Source organism: Labeo rohita, chromosome 8, assembly GCF_022985175.1.
Source record: "Labeo rohita strain BAU-BD-2019 chromosome 8, IGBB_LRoh.1.0, whole genome shotgun sequence".
Classification (NCBI taxonomy): Eukaryota; Metazoa; Chordata; class Actinopteri; order Cypriniformes; family Cyprinidae; genus Labeo; species Labeo rohita.
In genome coordinates, this window is record NC_066876.1 from 22,656,038 (window position 1) to 22,674,205 (window position 18,168).

General features: G+C 35.5%; 2 protein-coding genes across 3 annotated transcripts; both read right to left on the reverse strand.

Annotated features, from left to right (window-relative positions):
- Positions 1 to 135: 135 nt before the first annotated feature.
- On the reverse strand, positions 136 to 2,037 carry magoh (mago homolog, exon junction complex subunit). Its single transcript, XM_051117295.1, has 5 exons — positions 1,820 to 2,037; positions 1,433 to 1,491; positions 1,234 to 1,344; positions 692 to 774; positions 136 to 371 (listed from the first exon to the last, which is right to left on the reverse strand). Exons 1-5 carry the CDS (start codon positions 1,908 to 1,910, stop codon positions 272 to 274), a joined length of 444 nt encoding a protein of 147 aa, XP_050973252.1. The 5' UTR covers positions 1,911 to 2,037; the 3' UTR covers positions 136 to 271.
- A 234-nt stretch (positions 2,038 to 2,271) lies between these two features.
- Positions 2,272 to 17,525, reverse strand: uck2a (uridine-cytidine kinase 2a). Of its 2 annotated transcripts, XR_007828264.1 has the most exons (8): positions 17,312 to 17,525; positions 10,147 to 10,306; positions 9,667 to 9,763; positions 8,192 to 8,334; positions 7,967 to 8,064; positions 6,274 to 6,322; positions 3,958 to 5,358; positions 2,272 to 3,848 (listed from the first exon to the last, which is right to left on the reverse strand). XR_007828264.1 is itself a non-coding variant. In XM_051117294.1 (7 exons), exons 1-7 carry the CDS (start codon positions 17,414 to 17,416, stop codon positions 5,222 to 5,224), a joined length of 789 nt encoding a protein of 262 aa, XP_050973251.1. In that variant the 5' UTR covers positions 17,417 to 17,525; the 3' UTR covers positions 2,272 to 5,221. The 2 variants fall into 2 exon arrangements, 1 of the variants encoding a protein (XP_050973251.1); XM_051117294.1 differs by having other exon boundaries at positions 2,272 to 5,358.
- Positions 17,526 to 18,168: the final 643 nt, after the last annotated feature.

Below are 18,168 nucleotides of genomic sequence, written 5' to 3' on the forward strand. Positions count from 1 at the left end.
GTGCATTTTGTACCTTCTATATGAAAGTACCTTTTTAAAGTGTGCAAATATTGATACCAACATAAAAAATGTATAAAAAATGTTGAAAAGATACTTTGCACTTAGATACTTTTGAAATAGAATGAAAAGCGAATCCACAGTTTAACAATTTTTTATTTAAAAAAAAGAAGAAAAAAAAAAAAAGAAAAACCACCAAGCAAATGTACAAATGTTCAAAATAGCTCAAACAATAACTAAAATATGACTTTCATCCAGAATAAAAGCAGAGTATTTAGATGGGCTTGATTTTGAAGTGGAGGCCGATGAGACTGAATACAAGGCATTTGAGATCCTGGACCAGGTAGTAGAAAACTCTGAGTCCTTCTGGGTCCCTGAAGAGCAAGAGCACAAATGTTACCACTCTTAAAATACAGAGAACAAACAGTGAAACTGCAGAGTGCTGCATTGCGCTGCACTGCTTGGGAGTAGAAAATGGAAAGCAACAGATTGCATTACAATACTTAAATGAGGCAAAACAGAACTACATTGCAGGAAATCATTCAGCAGATGCTTTTATCTAAAGTGATTTGCAAACAAGATGCATCACAAGCAATTTATCATACAAGAGATAATACTTGTGGTACTGCAACGCCAGGTTTTAAGATTGAGACAGCAGTGCAGAAATGAAATGCAGTGAATGAAATATGCTTACTTGGACTGGTTGACATCAATTAAAGATCCAATTTTGGAAGTTGTGAATGAAATGTGTTCATCGCCAATGACAATCTCCAGTTCCTATAAAAGTACAAAGAACAACAATTAGGATGTATTACACCAGAGCAAAGGTAAAAAATAATTAATTAATAAAAAATAAAAGCAAAAATATATGTGAACAGTCTTAAGCATCCCGGGTATATTTCCACACATTGTATGGGTCAAAATGGTTTTCTTTGACACCAAAAATCATTACAATATTACGTAAAGATCATGTTCCATTAAGATATTTTGTAAATTTCCTACCGTAAATATATCAAAACTTAATTTTTGATTAGTAATATGCACTGCTAAGAACTTTTGGACAACTTTAAAGGCAATCTTAAGATTTTTTTTTTTTTTTTGCACTCTCAGATTAGAGATTCCACAAACCATACATCAGGGGAAAGCTCATTAACTCAGCTTTCAGATGATAAATATGAATTTTCCAAAAAAATTGACCCTTATGACTGGTCCAGGGTCACATATATTCCTACAAACCTGTCGTCCAACTCTGTCTGGAGGAGGCCACAAGGCATCGTCTTCTTTTGTGATCTCACTGTCGTCAATGATTCTCTTCAACTCCTCCATCACGCTTTTATGAACATAAGCCTGAAAGAGGGGAACAATCTCATAAATCACAAAGCCAACTTTTGGCTAACACTGGATGCATGTGACGTCATCACGCATCTGGCTTTACCTCTTTTCGGATCATGACGTCGTTCTTGTAGTTACTGTTGTTTGCATATCTCAGTTTGCCTGGATGAAAACAAAATGATGTATAAATTACATGAAAGCTTTTTATTCGAACATGTAACATGCACTGAAATATCACAACGTAAAAACTAATTTCTTAGCAGAAACGCAATTTATCAAGTTGCAGTTAAGCACTTCAAATGTTAGCTTATACGTTAATTAGTTTTCCTACACAAACAGCTGCTGTGTTTCACCATTACTAAACTAATTAACCAGTAATTTAAGCACAAACAGCTTTGGAAAAACAATTTCGGCCTAGTAACAAAGCAAGCACAGATTTCAATAGAAAGGCTGTTAGCATATTAGCACGCTAACTTGGCGCCTGACTTACCGTCTGGTCTGAATTCAAATTCCAGAAATTCGTGGCCGAATTTACCTTTATGGCCCACATAGTACCTCAAATAAAAGTCACTAGTGGACATATCTGTGTACAATATTTAGGTAAGTTGCTATGTATCTAAATTACAGTCCGGACACTTTTCCTTCAATGAATCGCTTGAGCAACGACCAATATGGAATCGCATGCGTAGTACAGGTCGCGGTGTGACGTCAGACACGGTCGCACAATAATGACGCCGCAACTAGGCCTACCAAAGCACATTCGTGAACCTGTATTGCGTTGTTGTATTCTTTCATGTTATCTTTGTTCTAATCGGAACCATTGTGTAATTTTGTCCAGCTTGCAATAAAGTTCTTAAAAGAGAGGGATTTACTCTTTGAAGTCTTTTTCTGATGCAAGCAAATGCGATTAGGTAACCATGCTTTCAACTGAGGCCACGAACATGAGGAGTAAAAAACTTTTATTTAATTCAGCTTTGCTGTCAGTCACTTTAACAACAACTTTCTGCGATTCTTTACACATGTACATGATGATACAGTTATCATGGATTTATTAAACCACATAAACACTTACAAAGAAAAAAAAAGCCAATCCCCAGCTTCAATAGTAACATTTCAAGATAAAGTGTTATTAATATTCATTGCAGTGTCACAGAAATACTGTTTTAAAGCCTTGCAACTGTAGTTTGGTCCAACAACACAAGCATGCAACCTTTTCTGATGTTAGTATAGTTTTGGCTTTCTGTGCACCCTTTTTGCAAGCACCAAAACTCAAAGGCATCAATAATTGAACATATAATGATACATCATGCAGAACACCATACTTTTGAAATCCCCTCTAAAGTCACCTCTCTTCGCAACAAGATAGTCTGTTCCAGACTAGGATTTCTTTCTAAAATCAACAAAAATGCATAAAGGTAGTAACATATTCGGTATTTTCTATAATTACAGACATAAGTGTGGGAGCCAAACTAATTGACTGCACATCAAACAATGTCAACAGCATAAATCTTTGGAATCCCACAGATTTCAGTAAAAACAATGTACTATATTTGCATCACTTTCTGTCAAGTAGGATTACACACCAGGTGTGCAAGTTGGTAAGATAGCGATGATAATAGTTATGAAATCATGATTTTATTCAGGGCTGAACTGTGCGATCATGTGAAATAAAAATTGTAATGTGTACTGCATTTTTAAAGCTGGTGTTTAAATCTGTGCTAATATATCAAAACCCTTTCGTGAGAGGTATGAATATCTTCGACAGCCTGGATGTTTGAGTAACCAAGTGTTGTTTAGAAAAGTAATATTTACAATATTTAGCTAATGTAACATCGAAAGGAATTCAACATAAAAATAAAATGAACAGTCTGCATTTTCACATACAAAAACTTTATGATGGCACAAAATTTGTTGCAGTGGTTTCAAACTGGTTCTTTTCAAGAATTTTCAAAGTAATATATCAACATACTGATTGAAGCAAACATTTAATACCCAAACGAAACCAAGGACCAGACCTCAGCAAAAAATATATATAATAATTTATGCAATTTTGGCCAAATAAAAAGCTCAGGGATGAGAATGCCTTTGATAACCAAATAGGTATTCAAGTCACACAAATATTTTTTTGCATCTGGCCCAGACATAAATGATGGCAGCTCTGATGAAATATAAATGCCAGTATCCTCGAAATGATCATATTCAATCAAATAAATATCAACATCATTCAATCATTGATAATTTAGAATTTTTACACAAGATTGAGTCACCCTGTACCATAGCAGCAATGCGAATGAAGCCAACCAGAAAATAAAATACAGCAAAATACAATGTTAAATAAAAACAACACATATATAAATGATTAGTCAATTTTAAGATTTTAAAATCAAAGGAAGATATATGGGGTCATTTTACAGCCAGGGTCAAGTTTAAAGGTTGGATTGTTCCATTTCACATCCCTGAATGATTTCAGAGTGCCTTAAAATGGCTTCTCTCTGGCTTTAAGATGCAGGAAAATTGAGCTACAAGAGAAAATATGTATTGCGTATGAAAATGACATGGCTTAAACTGTGAAAACATCTGTTGAAGAACACTAAAATAACTCTTTGGTGAGTTTTGTCAAAGACTTACCAAAGTGGCATCATGGTGTATACTCTATGGATTGCCTGGGTTTCTAAGAAGTCACAACACAGGTGAAATAATGGGTTTAAAAAAAAAAAACATTGCAAAGGATGAAGAGACTCTGAGAATTCATTTCAAGTAAGCATCTCCATTTGTCTAAATGCCTCGCACTAATTAAAGAGTCGTAAACTGAGTGTCAGATTGCATTATTAGAGTCAAGGGTACAGTGCATAGTATATGAACATAAGTCTCTTGACAAACAGATCACTATTCATGCTAACACTCCACAGCAATGCTGCACAATCAACCACTGGGCTTCGTTTTAAAGTACATGACCATGTTTAATGAGGATTATATGGCATCTCTGTAATTCCTAGAAGTACCAGGTTTGTAATTCAGAATGGAGTATGAACATGTACAACAAATTTATCTCTACTTAATTAGCCAGATTAGTGCAGTTAGGTGTGGTCTCTATATAGACTCAGTGGAAATGTAGATCATAGTCTTGTCTCTTTCCTTGTAGGACAAAAGTGATTTATTGTTTACGTTTGTAGTAACTACACCCTGAGAGGCCTGTTGTTTGACGTAGCAACACTGCCTGAATTGTTCAAGTGGAACGGAGGAATAAACGTTTATCCTTCTGCAAGAAACACTGATCATAGAGGGGCATCATATAAATAATGCCAGAATACTAAAAACTTATTCCAACACAGTTAACCAAAAAAGAAGGGATTTTAAAACAACTGTTTTTGGCCTCTATCCAGTGATGAGGTTCTTTAAATAAATACATTTGTAACCTTAGTCCTTTCTGATAGAAAAAAACAAGGACTGGAGATAAAAAAATAATAATAATTTTAAAAATATATGTTCAATCCTCATTACCATGGAGTCATGTTACATTTAATTTTCTGCATCCCCACTTTTAGTCAACAAACATACTTCTGAAGGTACAAAAAAAATAAAAATGTTAAAATAAATAGAGGAAATATCCATTTTGACCTTTTAACAATCCCAGAACTAAGTTCTGTTTATCTTTCTAACTCCTAAAACATCAAGTGTAGCCAGTCCAAAAAAAAAACAACAACAAAAAAGGAAGGAAGCAGAATGAAATAAAAGGCAGTCTTTGAAATTCTTGAAATTTTTCATGATTCTTTTTGTCTTATACAGTGTTGGCTAATTAACAGAATGCACAAGCGATCCTTCTTTTCTCTTGCATCCATCCTTCACACATTCATTCTCTTCTGCATTCTCAGACCTCCTGATGGAGGGCTGGTCAGTGCGGCCTGCTGCTGGACTCTGATGGATGCCGTTTGCGAGGCGTGTTGTGGCCATTGAGGTATCCGTTCAAGCGTTTGGTCAAACCACCATTCAGAATATCCTGAATGTGTTGCACTATCAAATTTATGGCAACTAGAGGGAGAGAAAAATAAACATGGAAGAACAAAAGTCATGTAAACTTGTCTTTACAAGCCATTGTTTAGCAAAATGGTGTCAAATTACTGTTTTTCAGGGTTGGTTCAACACTGGTTTCACATGCCTGGTTTTGTAGTTAAAGGTGAAGTTCACTTCCAGAATGATCATTTAAAAAGGGTCTTATCTTATGTAATCACGCCCCCGTGATGTAGGTGGAAGTAGCGACCCACAGTTTATGAAGCGAACATGTAAAAATGCATCAAACACCTTTACAAAACAAGATAAAACAAGTTTTTCGTCCTACCTTTTTTCATTCGAAAAATACACAGATAAGGAAATTACCATGCGTGACTTTTCCAACGTGAAGACATGCATGTGCATGTCAGAACTAGTGCAAGATGACCATTTGTGGTTAAAAGTATGTACTGTTTTCATTTTTTTAAGAAAATGACAAATCGTTTTGCTAGATAAGACCCTTATTCCTATGTAGAACCCCTTCAAGCTGCACTGAAACTGCAATATGGACCTTCAATCCACTTATCCTCATTGAAGTCCACTATATGGAGGAAAATCCTGGAATGTTTTCCTCAAAATTTCCTTTCGACTGAAGAAAGAAAGAAAGATATGAACATCATGGATGACATGGGGGTGAGTTAATCAGGAATCTTTGATTCTGGAAGTAAACTTTTCCTTTAAAGAATCAGTAGTACTAGGGAAAAGACTAAACATGCTGGAATGCTCAAGCTATCACGACTAGAAGTGTGGCCTCGCTTGGCACCTTCCAAACATTCCTATTTTCAAAACAACTAATGTATCTCTAAGTGTTCCAAAACATTTCTTTATCAAAATATTTGTGTCTCATCTCTTCCATGGTAAAGTCTAACACATTTTGGGTAAACATTAAAACCTCACCCAGATTATCAGCTCCCCTTGGAATGATCACATCAGCATACTTTTTTGTCTGAAAGAAAAACAGATGAAGTAAAAAAAAAAAAAAAAAAAAAAAAAAAAAAAGAAGCAGCAGCAGCACTGAGAAGAAAACAAAAGATAACACATTTGCAACATGTCCATGGGGCAAATATTCCACCAACTGCTTTGTCTTGTTCTTCTTGACAAAATGCCAGAAAAAGTTTCTCATGAATTAAAAGACATGTACTGACAACAAAACTGAGCTAATAAATGGTCCTTATCTATATTATATAGATTTAATTAAAGGACCATTTACAACATATTTGCCAAATAGCACAACAGAGAAATTAATATGGAAAAACAAAAACCATGTCCAGTTGTTATACAAATATTTAGTACTTAGTATAAACATTTTGTCTAGTAATATTAAAGAAGTCCACTTCCAGAACAAAAATTTACAGATAATGTACTCACCCCCTTGTCATCCAAGATGTTCATTGTCTGTCTTTCTTCAGTCATTAAAAAGTATGTTTTTTGAGGAAAACATTTCAGGATTTTTCGCCATATAATGGACTGCTATGGTGCCCTAAGTTTGAACTTCCAAAATCCAGCTTAAATGCAGCTTCAAACGATCCCAAATGCGGTTGTGAACGATCCCAGCCGAGGAAAAAAAGTCTTATCTTATTTTCATTGAAAAAAAAAAAATACAATTTAAATACTTTTTTTTTTTTTTTTTTTATCTCAAACGCTTGTCTTGTCTTGCTCTCCGTGAACTCTGTGTATTTGGCTCAAGACAGTTAGGGTATGTCGAAAAACTCCAATCGTATTTTCTCCCTCAAGTTCAAAAATCATTTCAAAATCATCCTACATCGCTGCAGAAGTCTCGACCCAGTCTTTGCAAAGTGAACATGCAAAGAAGATCAGACACCCTTAACAAAAAAGGTAAAACAACGATATAGGACGATTTTGAAGTTGAGGGAGAACATGAGATGGGAGTTTTTTGACATACCCTAACTGTCATGAACCGCAACAAAACAGTTCAGGCAGGGCAAGACAAGGCGAGCGTTTGACATTAAAAAGTATATAAATTGTATTATTTTTATGAAAATAACCGATTGTTTCGCTAGATAAGACCCTTTTTCCTCAGCTGGGATCATTTACAACTGCATCTGGGATCGTTTGAAGCCGCATTTAAACTGCATTTTGGAAGTTCAAAATCGGGGCACCATAGCAGTCCATTATATCGAAAAAAAAAAAATACTAAAATGTTTTCCTCAAAATAAATTTCTTCACGACTGAAGAAAGAAAGACATGAACATCTTGGATGAAAAGGGGGTGAGTACATTATCTGTACATTTTTGTTTTGGAAGTGGACTTCTCTTCTTTAAGTTAAATTGTGTGAGTGTTGTTCATAATATTGAAAGTGTAATATTTCAAACATACACTTTCAAAAGTCAGCAAAAAAAAAAAACTGTAAACACAGTAAAGACATTTAAGACATTATTTCAAATAAGTGTTGTTTTTCATTTCTATTCACCACAGAATCTGCAAATTAAAATGATTTCTAAAGGATCATATGAAGACTAAAGTCATGGCTGTTGAAAGTTCAGCTTTGCCATTAATAGGAATGTGTGTTTAAAATAAAAATAAAAAAACTACACATGGTTAATACATGGTAGAAAAGTGTAAAACTCACTGGCAGACAGAACTCCTCGAAGGCAGGCTTAACAAATGTAATGTATTGGCTTAGCACTTGCTCTAGGTCACGGCCTCTCTCACTGATGTCTCTCAGGACTATAAGCAGAGGGGAATGAGAATGAAAGAATGGCAAAATGTGAATCAAACTGCACTGAAATATGTCGCCCTATCACTACCACATAATGAACATTCGTTGAGATCCACTGATGAAGTCGAGACACACCTCTGCGCGACAGACGTGTATCTGCATCCGTATCCACAAACAGCTTCATTTGAAACAGATCTCGGATTTCTTGCGAATAAAACATAAGAATGCCTTCAAATAAAACTACATCTGCTGGATAAACAGTGATCGTTTCTTCTTTCCTGCGAAAGGCAAGGAAAACAAAACTGTATCAGGATGCAGGAGATGCCTGAATAAACACATTGCTTAACACAAATCAAGATAAGGCTTGTTTGAAACATTATGCTCAAGTAGCATGTATGCAAATCAACAGCAGTAACATTCTGGGATGTGTTTCTGATACTTTCCTGCAGCCACTGAATATGGGCACCAATGCTTACACAATGCTTTTGTGTGTGGTTTGAAACTTGAATAAATACAAACATATCCAGACACAGAAACAAGAAAATTATAAAAAGTTAACCGCAGATTTCACAGACAAAGCTTAAGTCTAGTCCCACCCTAAAAGGCTGTTTGGGCTGTTTTAACTAAAAGAAACTTTCACTGACGCATCTTAAAATATGTCAGTGCCATTGTTTTGTCACAAGATCCACCCAAGTAATGTTATTTTCTAAAGCTCATTTATAAGAGATACTTAAATGTCCTAATTGAACTAAGGCCTAATCCTGGCTTAAACTAAGCACTGTCTGTAAAACCAGGCCTAAATGAGTTAGTTCACACAGAAATAAAAAAAAAAAAAAAAAAAAAAAAAAAAAAAAAAAAAAAGGCATTTACTTACCCTCATGTCATTTCAAATGAAGACATTTTAATGAAAACTGAGCTTACTGTACCCCCTTTCAAAAATGTCTAGGTAAGCGATTCTTGGAAGATTTAAAAAGGTTGTTAAAGGTTCATGAAACCCCAGACTACTTTTTCTGAGATTTGAGCAGAGGTGTTTGTGTTGCACAACATATATGACAATGTCAGCATCCATTAATTTTAATTGTTGGAGAAAACTGGTTAATTTTGAGCTTTTTTGCTCTATTTTCATCTTCCGGGTTTAAAATCTACATTGTGCTGACGTCACAATTTGTGACGTGGCAATGGACTATAGTACATCGATGACGCGTCGGTATCTCATAATTATTCATGAGGCTGCGCGTTCTTATCCTATGAGAAGACGCTTCATCTAATTATTCACGACAGCGCGTGTTGATTTGCTATGATGCTTTAAACTGTGAGATTGTGTACAATAACATTTTTTCAAAACTATCGTGAGAACTAACCAGTGCTGAAACAGGGGGGTTTTATGAACCTTTAAATAAAGCCATTTGAATCAAGTGGTTTACTCAAAGTCTTGTGAAGAAATACAATTGCTTTATATGATGAACAGGTTTCATTAAGTCTGTTTATGTTTCGCAGATTGTGTTTCGAAGTCTTGAGGGTTTGCAACGACATGGTGAATAAATAAGGGCAGAATTTCATTTTTGGGCAAACTATTCCTTTACATTATCCAAAATGTGGTCTGAACTGACCTTGAGTGGGAAACAAAGTCGTAGACGGGAATTTGGACAGTTCTTCCTTCCATGATATCACAAAGAGTTTTGACTATCAACTCATTATCAAACGCATCTGTGGGACACAGTAAAAAAGGATCAGACAGAGAGCACAAAATATGTTCTAAAGTTTCTTGACCCACAGGAAATGGGAAATCAAGAACAAGCAAAAAGGTGATAAGCCACTTGTGCTGCTGCAGAATGAGTGTGTGTGTGTGAGGGTGGCTGAGTCAGGCAGACATTCACTACGACACACACACACACACACAGAGAGAGAGAGAGCTGCCAAAGTATACAGACTGCATCAACGGTCATGGTGTGAGCTGTATTCTGCTCATAGAAACACACAGCAATAGACAGGGTATTTGGTAATACAAAAGCACATATAAAGAACTATAAATCAGGTCAACAACAATAAATCTAAATAAATTATATCAAAATAAACATGAGCTTTTTTACCTGGGTGGTCAAAGTTAAATTGTCCTTTTAGAGCCTTGGTCTTCTGTTCAGGGGTCAGTACCCTGTAGAAACTATCCTGACTGAGGATGGCCACCTGCCTCTGATGATGGTCAATCTTGTTCTGGCCAAGAAGCTCCATAATCTTCCCACAAACTGATGACTGGGAAAAAAAAAAAGACAGGATTGTAGGTTAGTACATATATGCTCTAAAAGCAAATTTCAGTGAATAATCTTAATTCAAACCGTGAAAAAAAGACGATTTAAGGGTATTTAAATGTAGAATTTCTGTGGATGATCACTAAAGCTCAGGAAGGAAACCAAAAATATTCATGGCGTTTGGTTCTGTTCAGCTGCGTCATGCACTTAATTTTATTTGAGAGGATACCAGGGACAGTTTTGGCACTTCTTCCCAACTGAGTCATGGTGACAGTCTAGTGATGTCTTTTAAAGGTATTTATGAGGATTACGTTCGAATATATAATTTTTTTTATGATAATGAGCAATGCAAAGTTGCAACTTAATTCAATGCCAGTGATAGCCCCGTATTTTCATGTATAAAAAAAACAGCAGAATTGTTTTTCTTTCTTTCTTTTTTTTTTTCTTTTTTTTTTTTGCATTTTTGCCTTTATTGTGATAGGACCATATACTGTATAAAATATGGACGTAATGTCCGTGATGTCACCCGTAGGTTTCTGAAGAGCATTTTTGAAGCTCTTAGTAGGCGGGAGTCGGCCGTCTCCATCTTGGAATCGCGTCACTGCACGTCACTCCCGGATAATTGAAAATGGGCAAAAAGGCGGGACGTGGGTGGAGCTGGTTGCTGAAACCACGCCCTCCTAGCGCAACAGTGGTGACAGCAGAGGCAATCCACCTGTCACTCAAGTGGCCGCGCCCTAATTTATGCAGAACTTGGGGTCACTTCAACCCGCAGACATCAAAACAACCCGCGGCAATAGTTTTAAAGTAGCCCTAAACTTGGTAACACTTAGATTCGATCATGGAACACCCGAAGTGCAATGGCTATCGGCGCCGACCAGAATTGTTTTTCATGGGGGAAAAAAACATGAAAAAACCCATAAAAATTTACTTCAGTTTTCACATGATACTTATCGCAATGTCTTCTGACCTAATTGTACACTTTTGAATTATGAACCAAATGAATTTAAACATCAGCATTGAACACTATAAGGTTAAACTGCACCTCATCTCTATGTATGGAAGCAAATTTTGCAACACAGAGCTGAATTGCCTATTTTCATAAAAGGCTGACATTTAAATGAGTATCTAATACACCTTATTACATGCTAGAAAAAACCCTCATGGTTGTTTTATCACTGATGTATTTTAGTAGTCCATACTTTTAAAGCATTACATGCATTCTGTGCTTTTTGTTTTTAGTTTGTCCCAAAAGGTTTTTGTAAAGTCATTTATAAAATTTTAAAAAATAAGTTGTTAATAAATCAGTTGGATTAATCTAACATACTTACTGATTGAAGTCATGAACTGAGAAATCTTCATTGTTCTATAAAAACATCCTCTAAGTTTCAGAACATCCTGTAAGTACCACATCAGAAAGAACTTAGACCTTTGTTCACTTCATTTTACCGCAGATTCATTTACAAATGATGCACCATTCAACGCAGGATTTTCAGAAAGACTGAAACTAAAAAACGATGCTGTGCCAACTATATTGTACCCAACAGTAATGTCGCACCACACAAGTCTGAGTAACTGTTTTATTATGTTGTCACCTATTGCGTATCATCTGATATGGACTGAGTATTTATGCATTTTTGACCTAAATCACAGCAGCGCCCATCTATGAAGGATGTAGGCTGTCAAACATGCATAAGTGTTAGCCAATCGAAGCAGTGGGCGTTTACTTCAGAGTCTACAATCCGCCACACCTATTCAAACAGAGTGTTCTGATGAGGGGGTCAAAACAGGACAGGAAATAGCCTATTACTTCTAATGTATAAATCATAACATTTTAAGTGGACCTCAGAGAACAGTACAAAATAATAAAAAGGCAGTTCATGATAAACCAAGAATACAGCTTTATGCTGAACAGTACTAGCAGGCTATTTAGACATACATGACTGTTATAAGTAATGTCAGTGGTGTTTTATTAATAAATAAATAAAAAGAATGGCATAAAAACATGACATACTTTAAATACAAACATCACTAAAAAGGACAGAAAGAGTCATTATAGTCAAAACTAAAATTACACCACCCCCATTCAGGGCATAAACAGAACTTTATGTAACAGAACTGGCTCTGTGATCAAACAACAGGACTTAGATACTGTCTTCTCTGTCTCTTCAGTCCCTAAACGCCCTGTTTAGCAGATACAATAAACATTCTTATTAAAAAAAAACAAAACAAAGAACAAGAACAACCCACCCACACTCACAGGTGATACTCCCTGTAGTAAAGAACCCACAAACCACAAACAGTTTTAAAAAAAATAAGCAGGTGTTTGATCACACGGTGACTTTCTGCACCTCCCTGCAGCTTGATAATGTCTGGTACACTAACTCTCTTCATAAAACTGATATATTTTCCAGTGACAGTATACTTATGGGCCAAACCCTCAATGCTCAATACAGGGACACACCCTGATGATCCAAGCACAAAAGAAAGGACTAAAATGCACAAGGTCTATGGTGTACCTTAGAAAGCTGACTTAATAATAATGATATAAATTCTTAATTCAGAAAGGATTCATATACAAACTGAATAAACTTACTATCACTTGATATATGATGTAAACAGACTAGAAAACGCGAAAAAGCTACTATTATGAAAGAGCAGTGAGAAAAACTCCAAACAACACGGAAAACCACATGTGATTAGTTCAGATCATGAACTCATACTAAGAGTCAACCACATGTCAATAAAGAGGCAAGCACAAGACAGGCCGCAGTGCAGGTATATGCAATTGAATCCTGCAGAGTCTGATGGAACTCTGCTGTATCTGACCTATGTGTATGTGCTTAAATGTCTTACAAAGCTTTCCTTCACCAGCTGCAATGCTGTCTGCCAGTCCCTCAATCCATTTAAAGCATAATCCACAAACAGTCCAAGCTGTCCCAAACCCTGTATGAGAAGCTACATATACACCAAGCATATGTTAAGCAAAAACAGCCAGTGGTCAGCTTCAAGGCCTGTAATATCTTTCAAAACACAATGCATTCTGACGTAAGAGATAAGAAAATAATGCTGTCCTCTGTAAGAGATAAAGAAAATAATAATTTTGCATTTACATTACCAGTCCAATTAATCCTTCAGTGTCACATGATCCTTCAGAAAATGTGTAGTTCAAGAAACATTTATTATTATTATCATTATTATTATTATTATTATTATTATTATTATTATTATTATTATTATTATTATTATTATCATCAGCATGGAAATCAGTTGAGTATATTTTTTCAGGATTCTTTGATGAATAGAAAGATCCAAAGATCAGCATTTATCTAAAATGAAAAGCTTTTGTAACATTATACACTATATCATTCAAAAGCTTGGAGCTTTTTTGTTTGAGGAAAGAAATTAACACTTTTTTTTTCAGCAAGGATGCTTTAACTTGATCAAAAGTGATGGTAAAGACATTTATAATGTTACAAAAAACTTCTATTTCAGATAAGTGCTGTTCTTCTAAATTTTCTATTCATTGAAAAAACCTGAAAAAAAAAATTCTAATCAGCTGTTTTCAACATCCTAATAAATAATAAATGTTTTTGAACAGCAAATCAGAATATTTGAATGTTTTCTGAAGCACCATTTGACTGGATTAATGATGCAAAAAAATGTAGCTTTGATCACACAAATAAATTACATTTTGAAATATATTCAAATAGCAAACAGTTATTTTAAATAGTAAAAATATTTTAAAATGTTACTGTTTTTGCTGTACTTCGGATCAAATAAATGCAGGCTTGGTGAGTAGAAGAGATTTCTTTTAAAAAAACATTAAAAATCTTACCGTTCAAAAACTTTTGACTGGTAGTGTAAATGTCTCACAAAATGATATGCAACAGAAACTTCATGTAATCCTTGTATTTGTGCTGTGATTATTTTGTGTGTGACAGAGGACAGCATATTTTCCTTATCTCTTACATCAGAATGCATTGTGTTTTGAAAGATATTACAGGCCTTGAAGCTGACCACTGGCTGTTTTTGCTTAACATATGCTTGGTGTATATGTAGCTTCTTATACAGGGTCTGGGACAGCTTGGACTGTTTGTGGATTATGCCTTAAATGGATTGAGGGAATGGCAGGCATATTAAAAATATTTTAAAATGTTACTGTACTTCGGATCAAATAAATGCAGGTTTGGTGAGCAGAAGAGACTTCTTTAAAAAACATTAAAAATCTTACTGTTCAAAAACTTTTGACTGGTAGTGCACTTGCCTCACAATAACATATAATAGCCAAAAAAAGCAATGTTTTTATAATACCTGCACCAGGTTGCACCAATTTGACATGCCAGGTCCCTAAACCACAATGATGATGACACTCAGCCACATATTTAAATATAATGTTACATTTTTAGCTAACACCAAGTCACCAACTTATGTGCAAGTCAAATGGACTAGCAGCATGCTGAACAATGAACAGTAAAGCACTATTATGCATGATTTACTGGTAATACTTTACAATAACCTTCGATAACTTCGTTAGTTAACTTACTGAAGAGTGTTACCAATTTATTCATACCGGAGGGCATGCTAGAAACTGGAGTGCATTTCAACAAGGTCCAATCACATAGCTTGACCACCAGAGACTTTGTTTTAATTAACATATTATATTATGTAATAATTACATGTCTTTCCACTTTGCCTTGCAGAAGACAAAAAAACAGCTCAAACATTTCAATGGTCTCTGGCCAAGATCCAACAACATCCAGCCAAAGTAATCTCTAATCCTGTTCTGCCATGCTAAAAGTCCTGCAGGCATAGAAAGGCAATCATTTACCTTCGAATCATCAGGAGGATGCTGAGAGAGAGCAAACAACCTACAGCAGGAAGGAGGAAGAAACCATTGTCTCCAGTAGTGAGTGATCTGCAGTGAGGTGGGCATCTCTGCTAGCCTGGCCCCTAAACTAACCTTGCAGGACAGCCAAAAAAAAACAGCTTCTGCTGTTGCCGACTAAACATCCCCTTCATTAATTCCAAAATATTTTTGTGTACCCAACTTTCTAAGCTGCTATCTAAAGTGCACTTAGTGGGCTGGGTTGTAACTTGTGATGCATGTCATCAACGCAAAATGTTTCTGTCTGCATCTAACATTGAAAGGAAACACTTGCTTCAGTCAATTATCTGTTTTGATTGAGGAGTTTCAGGATGTAACAAATTGGTGTCCTTAAACAGCACAGTCAGAGCACAACATATCAGCACTAAACAAAACATTGAGGGTCTACATGCCCACAGAAATGATAAAATGATAACACACTGTTTGAGACCGACTAGTCGAAGCATTTTCACTGAGAAATTAGATAACACATTTCTCCCAAGCAATGTCGTAGAGAGAGAAACTTGCACACCTGACAGCTGGGAGATAATAGCAGTCACAACATAAGCAAACAAGATAAGTAAACGGAAAGGAACAGACAAATTATGTACAGAGACTTGTACAGAAAACAGCTTATAAAATGCAACAGCATTCAACATACTGACTTCAACTTCATCATTATTGGCTTTTCCACCAACTATGGCCAATATTAACATAACCAGTAATAAATAATATAAATATAAATGATCTTGCACAAACACGATACTAACGCTATTCTAAATATTAAACAAAATACAACAAATAATACACCTTGACTGACAAAGGTATATAATATTATATATAGAAATAATAATAAAAAAAAATATAGTTTTTAAATATAAAATGTAATATTTTAAATAATACTGAAAAAAAATTGAGGTATGACGTGTTAACTTTGACGATTTTTATTGTACCATTTTACTTTCCCGTTTATTTTTTAACAGCATACTATTTATTCACCTAATTTAAATAAACCACACCAACATATCTGTAAATACTGTACTAACAACTAAAGCAAATCAAAAACAAACACGCTTCACTGAAGGAGCCGTCTTGACGCATCATTGCGTCTTCACGCACGCCGCCTTTACGCACGTAACGTAAATGAGGTAAGATGTGACACATCTGCCGTGCCGCTGACCCCAATAACGTTAACCAACAAAAGCTCCGCATTTCCTGCGTATTGTCGTCCAAATTCCGTAGTTATTCAGGTTTAGTGCTAAACACACACATGTATAAACTTTTGTCTCGTTCTCTGGTATCAGCACACATCGTTAGCTCATGAAACAAAGAGACCGTTCTTTGTGCTTGTATCACAACTGTTATCCTAGCAGACACAAGACATCCTCCGGCGCGGACAAGGTTTTATCCACATATAACCGCAAAGTTAGACTTTCCTCACAACACGGTGAATATCAAGCTAAAGTAAACCTGTAATTAGCGTGTTCGACAGCTGATGGGATTTTAATAAATCTGATGGAATGTCAGAGGGATTGTGGTGATTTACCCGGCGCAAGTATCATGCTGTTTTCTAACAACAAAAGACAATGGTAATTTGCCTCGACAGAACAGCGCCTGATCCATAACAATCGTGTTACTTTTCGGAAATGAATTAAACTGGATTTAGAGCGCTTTAGGTGAGGATCCTAATATTGATTAAATGCTTATTAATAAGTTGGTAAGTCCACCATCATCGCCATAGTGCATGGCGACGGTGTGTGGGAGCTGTCTATATCTGGAAAACGACCAACATCCTTGTTTTTAAGGGACACGTACTTAAATCCTTAGTATATTTAAAATGTACGTGTATAACATTTTTAAAAATACTATCACTATTTATTAGTTTCTTTTTATCCAAATGATTAAACTTGATTTAATAAATAAATCCGTAAATTAGATCCGCCTTAAATGTTAAAAGTCCATATGTCCATTTTTACTTGTCATATTAGACATGTCAAAGAATCTCGGGGAATAAAACAAATGTGCACATTGATGATTTCATGACAATGAGCCACGCGGTCAGTGTGCGCTCGTCTCATCTCTCTGACAAACACAGAAACAAACGATAACTAATATTCATGTAAGGTAAAGCAGAATGCCAACCTTGCCGCTGGCAGTGCCGCCGGCTACCCCGATGAGGAAAGGTTGCCTGACAACATGCTCATTTTCGGCTTGATTGTCCAACTTGCTGTCGCTGTCTCCTGCCATGCTGTCAGTGCGCACACTGAGGCTCTGGACTTGCTTTTACCACGGCAAGCAGCGGCGCTCCTCCTCCCCCTTCCTTTCAATTGTGTCGAAGCTTTTCCTTTGGAGCGTTTGTGTGTGCTGTTTGTTACATATTTAGTAGAAATTGGTAGAGCTCTCTACGCAGCTATGACACATTTCCAGAGAGCTAAAACTGAAACCCTATGTGAGGAAGTTTAAAAGTATGACACACCAACCTGAAATTCGAATGTATTCTAAATATAAATGTATATATACATTTTAATCTATTCATCTCTCTCTCTCTCTCTCTCTCTCTCTTATACATGTGTAAAAATATCTAATTAATTTTTGTTGTTTTTGTAAAATGTGTATATACATGAAATAGTGTTGTATAATGTGTGTGTGTGTGTTTTTAATAAATATTTAATACATTAAATGTAAGAAATGGAATACTTATAATATACTTATTAATATATATACAGACATAGAGTTTTCGAACAGTAAGATTTTAATGCTTTTTAAAGAAGTCTCTTCTGCTCTCCAAGCCTGCATTTGTTTGATCCAAAGTAGAGCAAAAACAGTAAAACATTTAAATATTTTTACTATTTAAAATAACTGCTTTCTATTTGAATATATTTTAAACTGTAATTTATTCCTGTGATTTCAAAGCTGAATTTTAGCATCATTAATCCAGTCACATGATCCTTCAGAAATCATTCTAATATTTTGATTTGGTGCTCAAAAACATATATTAT

Bases quoted from the DNA above. Each gene is read 5' to 3' on its own strand.
- magoh (XM_051117295.1), bottom strand. From the start codon at position 1,910: ATGTCCACTAGTGACTTTTATTTGAGGTACTATGTGGGCCATAAAGGT. The intron at 1,492-1,819 runs GTAAGTCAGGCG...GTTTTCATCCAG, and splicing joins ATTTGAATTCAGACCAGACG to GCAAACTGAGATATGCAAAC. The intron at 775-1,233 runs GTTTGTAGGAAT...GTACTTTTATAG, and splicing joins CAGACAGAGTTGGACGACAG to GAACTGGAGATTGTCATTGG.
- uck2a (XM_051117294.1), bottom strand. From the start codon at position 17,416: ATGGCAGGAGACAGCGACAGCAAGTTGGACAATCAAGCCGAAAATGAG. The intron at 8,335-9,666 runs GTCAGTTCAGAC...TGCCTTTCGCAG, and splicing joins GACTTTGTTTCCCACTCAAG to GAAAGAAGAAACGATCACTG. The intron at 6,323-7,966 runs GTGAGTTTTACA...TTTTTCTTTCAG, and splicing joins TCGAGGAGTTCTGTCTGCCA to ACAAAAAAGTATGCTGATGT.